Here is an 8570-nt window from a genome sequence, read left to right as displayed (position 1 = left end):
AGTTCATGCCCTCCATAGGTGTGGGCCATGACTGAGACCCATGTTGTGAATAGGTAAGGTTTTTGGTAGAGTTATCCTCTCTGCATTAAGCCATTAGAGTATTGATGATTTGGGACTTTGTGAAATGTTGCAAATAATGAAAACCTATTAACTCCTTTCGGTTTTTTATTTTGGCCTTGTGGAGTGACCTTTTGAGCCATGGCTTGCACACATCTTAGGAGTGGAGAGGATGGAGAAACAATTGAAATATTCTTACTAGCACATCTTTGATGAGATTCCCTTGTGTCCCATAGGGGAAGCACGCATTAGCAAGATAATTGTAGGTGACAGGTTGAAGCAAGCTTATGCCTACATCTCTTTGAATGGTAATCTAGCCAGGGAACTCATGTGAAAATTCTTGAATGGGTAATATTGTAGAGGCAGATTGGAGAACTCTACCCACCTCAAGAATAGGGAGGGTCTAATGTTGGATTAGGAGCTAGGAGACCATTGCAGGAGACACATAAGAGAATTTTCAAACTTCAATTAGCTAGATACGTCTGCAGTCTTGAAGAGGAAACTTGCAGTTTTAGAACAAAACTGGGGTCTAGTGTATTTTAACCGGTTGAAATCTTAAAATCCCGGTTAGATTTTGAGTTTGGCTTGAAGAAAAACCGGAAAATCCTTACGAGTTTTAGTGTAATTACTGGTAAAAGCTTCAAATTTTGACCTAAAAACCGGGAGAATTTCAAGTTTGCCCTTATTTTCTTCGATTAGGAAAAATGTAATTTTCTAGCCCTGGAGGAAAGTTTAAAATTTATTTGGGCAATGTACAATTCAATGCCGCTTGGCAACAAAATAACAGGGCTTTCCCATGGTGAGTATCATAAGTCACACACACTAAACTAGGTGTGATCCCTTGAAAAATTATTTGCAAAAGTCATCGTCGCCTCAGACAGTGAAGAAGTTTGAATGGAAAAAGTCGAGCAAAAGAGTGATGTTGCATTCTTGCTCGAAAAGAGTCGACGGGGGCCTACTCTTCCTTCTCTCGTGAAGGTCCAGGGTCGAGGGATTTGTACAATGCTCGATCTTCAGACACCTCAACGCAGAGGAGTTGGAGGGACGACACTTCAACAATCGTTGATGGTGTAGGAGGGACCATTCCTTGGAATCCCTGCGACCAAAGGGCGACCGACGGGGATTGCAAGTAATCAACCCCAGGCAGGCGACCATTTTCATAGGCTGACGTGTCAGAATTCCGTGCAACTTCGATTCTGCGTGCTGAGTTGGAGGCAAGCAATTGGCATGCACACTGTGTACATTCCTAGTGCTGACCTGTCCAGCATCGAATGGTTGCAAGCTCAAACTCCGGCCAATAATGATGAGGCGATGGAGGGCGCAAATTACCCACAAGAAATTTTGGACAGATTCTCACAATAATTCCCACATTATGACTAACATCATGAGCTTTTGTGAGGGAGGCACGGCATACCTAGCTAGGTACGATTGGGGGCAGGGGACCGCCGGCCCTGAAGTTTTGGACATATTCTCACAATAATTCCCATATTATGACTTAACTAAACATCATGACGGGCCCGGTGGGGCACGCACTCGTACCTAGCTAGGTATGCAGTGCCTCCAGAGGAGAGCAGAAGCTCATGATCTTATGCATTGTATGAAAAACACTGAAAAAGGCTCCCTTTTCCTACATGAGAAAATGTCTAAATCTTCTTGTGACCATGGGCCATGGCCATTGGCTGCCCGTCCCCATGTGGTCACAATTATTAAAGGGCAAGAACACTAGAGGTCCTTTTTGAGGGGACAAACGATCCTGCCTGTCCATCTACTCTCACTTCTTGAGCGGAATAATTGCCCCCAATGGTTGGATATTTGACAGCTCAGCATTTGAAATCCATACAGTGCGACACTTGAGCTGTAGTCAAGCAGAACTCCATACCTCTCAGCATCTAGGTAGAAAAACAAGACCCTCAGCTTGCTGCAGTGTTCGGGAAAATTACACTATTTTCCATGTATTTTAAGCGGAATTTTCTCCTTCTTGCCCTCCCCTCAACCGGCTACTTTGATTTTGCAACCGGCTCAAGGCTAAGCTGAGGCACACTTTTCGCGAACACTGGCTTGCTGGCCCCTCCCCTAGACTCTTGACGGCTTAGAAAGGATTTCCAGTGTCCTCTCTCCACTAAAAATGCTCCCCTGGTGTAGAGTTCCCCTATGCTTCCTCCCCTATAGGATTTCCGGCCACCGCGGGGTCACGTTTCTCAAGGGAAAGGACAGTGGAATTACGTTCTTTTCCTACACCATCTTCAGCCATAAAGTGTGAGTGTATTGAGATTGTGATTCAAGAGCGTCAGCATCGGCGTCATCCCTAGGGCTCATTGTAAAAGACTTAATAAATTCTGACCTGGTGTATTTGACCTTCAGCTTCTGTTGCTTCAATTAACAAAATACACAAAATGAAGTTTAAATAACAAAGTTTGAAGAGGCCAGAATTCTTTGTTCTTGAACTAAGGTGCAATGAATAAATGTAATTCTCAAGCTTCCATGACTAACAAAAAGGTAGGTAAGCTTCCTAAAGAATTGCTAGAACTCTCATAAATTACAAGAACAATCTCTTTGCAACTCATAAACATATATCATCAATGACCCAATACACAATTGCCAGTACTGTCATATATTACAGGAGCAATTTATATGGAATTTTCCTATGCAACGACAACTGTAAATTCTGAATATTGATCTCTTTCCAATTTCCTCCAACAACAAACTGGAAGATCTCCCATATGGACAAGGAACTTTTTAATTATGCCATTATACACCACTAAAACCTCCCTTATGGAATGATTTTCTTGCGCCGCATCTTGTCGACCCAATGTACTATTGATGTTTCTGTATTTCGGAATCCCAGAAAGCCCAATTCCTTGGCTTTGTTTGGATTAGAAATCATGGGTGCAGGTGTATTTAATGTAAAATCCACAAACCACCAATTGCCAACATCATCCAATTTGGTTGGTACCAAATCATGCTCTTCCACCATTGCATCCCAAACAGGGCCCTTATTTTTCATCACCTCTTTCATACTAATGGGCTGCCCATTGTAGGGCGCAACCTCAAGCCCGAACTTGCCAGCCAAAAGGTGCCACACGCGCTTGTAGTTGAAAACATCACCATTTGAGACATTGAAGGCCTGATTCTTGCCATTCGGATCAAGGCATGCCCAGAGTTCTTGTTCGGCGATAAGCTCTGCATCAGATGCATCCCCAAATTGCTCCCATGTAGCTCTGTTTCCAGGATAGCGGAATGGCAAACCTTCGTGCTTACAAATTGCTGCATACACAGCAAGACCCCCAAGAATATTCATCAAACTCCACGGAGAGAACCCCAAAATAGCATTCGGGCGATGTACCGACCATGTCAAGCCTTCTTTCTTCTTCACAGTCTTAAAGAGAATATCCTCTAGAGTGTAGTAGAAATTTGGGACAGGCAAGCGCGGCATATCCTCCTTGAAAGGTGGCTCATGGGCAGGAATCTTGCCTGCCAAAGCAAAAGGACCAAGATATTGCTTACCACCGGTTTGCAAGACAATGTGTTGCAATCTGGGTGCATTCGGCAGCAATGCGTCCAAAACATTCTGGAACATTTTTCCATTGTCGTGGCAATTTCTCTCTTCAGTACTTCTGTTTACCCAGACCACCCAGAAAAGGTGAGTGACATCCCTCAAAGGTGTAATCTTTTCCTGAGTATCAGCCTCGTTTAGTACATCGCACTGAATGTACTCAATAGGAGCGTCTGCAAACCACCTCGGCTGAGGCCTACGCGCAACTCCATACACTTTCCATGGTCCACCAGGTGCGTCAGACCTGGGTAGAATCTTTGCAAGGCTGGTTCCAACAATCCCTGTTATCCCAATCACAAGAGCAACTTTTGGACGTCCATTATCTCGTATCTCACCTTGGCTCTGTAGATTAGTGGTACGGATTAAAATGCCGAACATAAAATTCTTTCACAGACAAAAAAAAAAGTCAGGTCTGCAAAAAAATTTCTGATAGTAAATTGATCACATAATACCAAGTGCCCAAAAACTCAGAACTCCTCGTAAAGAACCATCTAATTCAAAACGAAATAGTCGTCTGCTTGCAATGAGCATTGACAATGATGCTCATGAGCTTCAAAGGCCACATACGCAGCAGAAATTGCCGGCAAAATTGGCTTTGCAGAAAACTTCCTATGCTTCATAGAACCACAGGGCCGCAATTTCTTGTCAACACACACATAAATTGCATCCGAGCTTTATATAGCGTATGAATACAAAAAATATACTGTCCATGAAGATTGCAATGACAGAGTCAATCCAATGCTTGCAGGAACCAAACACCTGACATCTTTGAACAAAAGCCAAACATACTTGCCGTGTCATTAAAATCCGTTCTGAGAGTTTCATAATTAGACTTATACAGAACGTTTCCAGTGGACAAAGAGTTTGATCACCATCTTGTCACCGCCAACACAAGCACAAAAGATCTCTCAAATTGGCGCATCGATAGAATTTAGCACAAACAAGTACTGAGAAGAAAGTAACGCACCTCATCAAAGCCAATCCTACCAGTCCACCATGAATACCAGCCGCCCATTTTCTGCACGTCAAGCCCCACGCTCATTGTCTAAATTAAAAAGGAAAAGAAGATAGAAGCCAAGCTTACAAAAGGCTGGAGATTGGGGTTTGAAACCCTAAAGCTAGAAGCCAAGAACATCCAACATGAGCTAACTCTTTCAGCTCCACACACGCACGAATGCATATCCGCACGCACGCACAGAACAAACAAACAAAAAAGCAACGAAGGAGATGCGCCATAAGCTTACCTTAGAGCAGTTCGTGGTACGATTCTACGCTTCAAGGATCAAACATACAAGCATTCACAGAGAGAGATGGATAGCCTGCTGGGATGAGCCTGAGGCTAAAGCACAACACGCATGCCTGTCGGAGGGTCAATCATACAACGGCTGCGAGCTAGGAGAAAGAAGAACAACTAGAGCGTGAGCGTGAAGATGGGTGCCCGTAGAGCCTGCTACGAGAAAGGTGAGATGTGAGCTACACCGGCCGACAACAAAAAGTGCTGGCACATCAGCTTGTGCACATGCGCTTTTCTATTTGAGCGGCCTGTTGTGCTCGTGCTATGCATGGAAATGAAGCAAGAGAAGCGAGCTGGAGGAAGCGGTACCTACACGTGAAAAGGTGAGGCCTTCGTTTACACGAGTATGTGACCCGCCAGTTGCTACGGCCAAGAAAAGCATGGTTATTGGTTTCATAGGTCACTCTGGCCTTTTGAAGACGTTAATATAACATTTCATTTCATCTCTCTCTCTCTCTCTCTCTCTCTCTCTCTCTCTCTCTCTCTCACACACACACACACACACAGACAGTCATATATAGGTAGGTGTGTGTGTATCTGCGTGACCACGTGTGAGGAGAATGAAATTGTAATCCTCGGAATCAATCTAGGAAGATAACAATCTCTCTCTCTCTCTCTCTCTCTCTCTCTCTCACACACACACACACACACACACACACTCACCCACACACACACTTGCTTGGGATAGATGCAAAACATCTACAGCTTCTCCAAATATGTGAAGCTAAAGTAATCGGCAGCAATGGCTCCTAGAAGCTAAAACAACATTGCTAGCCATAGAAGAAGCCCAAATGCATCTAATACTAAGATGCTCTACACTCTTGCATCTCCAATTAAGATATTTTGTTATTCACTATTTCAAGAAAAGGATCCATTTTAACTTTTTGCTTCAATTACTACATCACCATCATAGCTTGCAGATAAATATCTCTCAATATGTCAGCCCCCAGAGTGCTCTAATATACGGGGAAGTGTCATCACTGCTAATGGGGGGTGAGAGAGAGCATGGAGAAGAATGCATCCCCTTAGTTTGGACAATGGAATGGGTTCCTACATCTCTCTCTCTCTCTCTCTCTCTCTCTCTCTCTCTCTCTCTCTCTCTCTCTCTCACACACACACACACACACACACACACACATTTTGTCCGAGTTCTGGCTACAACTGCTCCCACCTAAGCCATTAGCTCTTTACTCTGTTGCTACCACACCAGTCTTAGTGGCTCAAGAAAATCCATGCACACCTATTGCCTTGAACACCCATCTTCTACTACCAAGCACTCCCCACCAATGGATAGTGCTTGTCCCATACTCGTCCCATGTTCACCTCTACATGATCATTAGTAGCTATCATGATCAAGGTCTTGGTCTTGGTCTTGAATGACCCACCTAGCTCTTTCTCTTTCTCTATCTACTTGCTAGTGGAAGAGCTCTCTCTCTCTCTCTCTCTCTCTCTCTCTCTCTCTCACACACACACACACACACACACATACAATTTTGACTACTACTATCTACACATTGTCAAAAAAAGTGATTTGCACAGTCTATGTGCTCTCTCTCTCTCTCTCTCTCTCTCTCTCTCTCTCTCTCTCTCTCTCACACACACACACACACACACACACACACACATACAATTTTGACTCCTACTATCTACACATTGTCAAAAAAAGTGATTTGCACAGTCTATGTGCTCTCTCTCTCTTTCTCTCTCTCTCTCTCTCTCTCTCTCTCTCTCTCTCTCTCTCTCTCTCTCACACACACACACACACACACAACTGGTTGTCAGACATACAATTTTGACCACGCAGGTTATTGAAAAAGGATGGAATTGCATAGAATCTGAACTACTTCACTCAATTGTCAAAGGCTCTTTAATGCGTCTATGGTAAGAAAGACGACCCGATAAGGACTCAACAACTCAATTTCGGCGTTGATCCAACATGCCATGCAAATCAACCAAAAAACAACACATGGATGCCCTTTCCTTCCTCTGATTTTTCAAATTCCAGTATAAAGAGTATAGATAATGGACTATTGAATAATAGCAAAAATCTATTGTGTACCTTAGTGCTCAAGAAAAACATAGGTTTAGTATAATCCCACCTACAAAATTTCTCAACTATGTCTAATGCACCTTGGAGGCCCTTGCCACGTGACATAAGGAAAGGGCTTTACGGGGGGGAACCAAAGAAAATAAATAAAGAGAGCGGATTGGGTGCCAAGAAAAGAGTCTCTCTCTCTCTCTCTCTCTCTCTCTCTCTCTCTCCATAGGAAGGGTCATACACTCGTAAGATTTAATTTGAATGCTAGGACACCCACAACGATTGGAGGAAAAAACTTAGGTTTAGTATAATCCCATCTAAAAAATCTGAGATTTATCTCTAATTGTGAATAGATTTTATCAAGCAAGAGGAAGCGGCTTGCCGAGAAGAAGAACTTGATAGAAATATAGTGTACTTGCAAAAATGTTCGGGTATGTTTTGGGTCACATTGTGCATATGTTGTATTGATTGGAGACCCTGTGCAAAGGATATACCAAGGTTTGCATGTATTCTTTTTGAGTTACTTCAAATCAAGCTCTTAAGAGCATTTTAAAAAGAAAAAACAACGGTTAGAGAACATAAATTAAGGTTTAGAGGATCTACAAAGTGTAGAGAAGTTTAGTGCAAAAACCTTCAAATATAGTAAATGTGCTTAAAATGTTTGAAGAAAGGTATGGTATAGCCAAATGCTTGAAAAATCTTCAATTTAGTGTAATCCCACCTGAAGATTTTGAAATTTATCTCTAAGTTATAGATTTGAAGGTGAGAAACCTACAAATTATAGAGAAATTGAGTGTAAAAGCTTTCAAATATAATCAAGTAGTCCCTAAAATTTCTCGTATGCAAGTTTTCTAAGTTTTTAGGAGAAAGCACTATGCCTCAACTCGATTTAGTGTAAGCCTCCTTACAAAATTTTGAGATTTGCCTTTAAATGCTCTAGAAAACCTAGATTTAGTAAGTTCCACTTACAAATTTTGAAATTCACCTTTGAATTCCAAGTTAACCCAAAGGCGAGAGCACTGATAAAGCTCAAAGAAATCTAGTGTAAAAATCTCCCGTCATCCACCTTTGCTGTTTGTTGAGGTATGCTCCTACCTTGAGATTGCACATCTTCTGCCTTAGTTTTATTGGATTAAACTTTCTAAATTGCGTCAACTTTCAATTTTGTCAATTCTCAATTTCATAGATGTCGATGTCAATTTTTTATTTTTTATTTTCGATTGTGGATTTCGTCGATTGTCGCTTTGTCGATTGTTGATTGTAAAACCAATGCTTATTCTCCTGCCCCTCTCTCTAGTGTCAGTGTGAGAGCCCTCTCACCCTCTCTCTCTCTCTCTCTCTCTCTCTCTCTCTCTCTCTAGCCAAGGAGAGCTTAGTGTTCTCTCTCTCTCTCTCTCTCTCTCTCTCTCTCTCTCTCTCTCTCTCGCCAAGGAGAGCTTAGTGTTCCCTCTGTCTCTTTCTCTCTCATAGACACACACACACTCACTTGGCTCACACAGGTTGTAGTGAATGGTGCTCACACACACACACGCACACACACACAATGCGTACAAAACATCCATAACAACTCGTTAGACTCCTATCGATGAATTGTCGAGCTCAATATACTTCATTAATACAATGCAGAC

General features: G+C 42.6%; 1 protein-coding gene across 2 annotated transcripts; it reads right to left on the bottom strand.

The window, feature by feature from the left end:
* Positions 1-2593: 2593 nt before the first annotated feature.
* On the bottom strand, positions 2594-5160 carry LOC147460811 ((S)-8-oxocitronellyl enol synthase ISY1-like). Of its 2 annotated transcripts, none has more exons than XM_086508506.1 (3): positions 4855-5160; positions 4578-4655; positions 2594-3952 (listed from the first exon to the last, which is right to left on the bottom strand). In XM_086508506.1, the coding sequence occupies exons 2-3, from the start codon at positions 4650-4652 to the stop codon at positions 2828-2830; spliced, it is 1200 nt and encodes a 399-aa protein (XP_086364632.1). In that variant the 5' UTR covers positions 4653-4655; positions 4855-5160; the 3' UTR covers positions 2594-2827. The 2 variants fall into 2 exon arrangements, with proteins under 2 accessions (XP_086364632.1, XP_086364633.1); XM_086508507.1 differs by having other exon boundaries at positions 4578-4628; positions 4855-5159.
* Positions 5161-8570: the final 3410 nt, after the last annotated feature.

This window comes from Adiantum capillus-veneris, chromosome 3 (assembly GCF_014529385.1).
Source record: "Adiantum capillus-veneris isolate H3 chromosome 3, ASM1452938v2, whole genome shotgun sequence".
NCBI classification, from domain to species: Eukaryota; Viridiplantae; Streptophyta; class Polypodiopsida; order Polypodiales; family Pteridaceae; genus Adiantum; species Adiantum capillus-veneris.
This window is presented reverse-complemented; position numbering and strand designations above follow the sequence as displayed.

Excerpts from the sequence above, each read along its gene's own strand:
- LOC147460811 (XM_086508506.1), bottom strand. The coding sequence starts at position 4,652 with ATGAGCGTGGGGCTTGACGTGCAGAAAATGGGCGGCTGGTATTCATGG. Across the intron at positions 3,953-4,577 it reads GTAGGATTGGCTTTGATGAG|AGCCAAGGTGAGATACGAGA; the intron begins GTGCGTTACTTT and ends ACTAATCTACAG.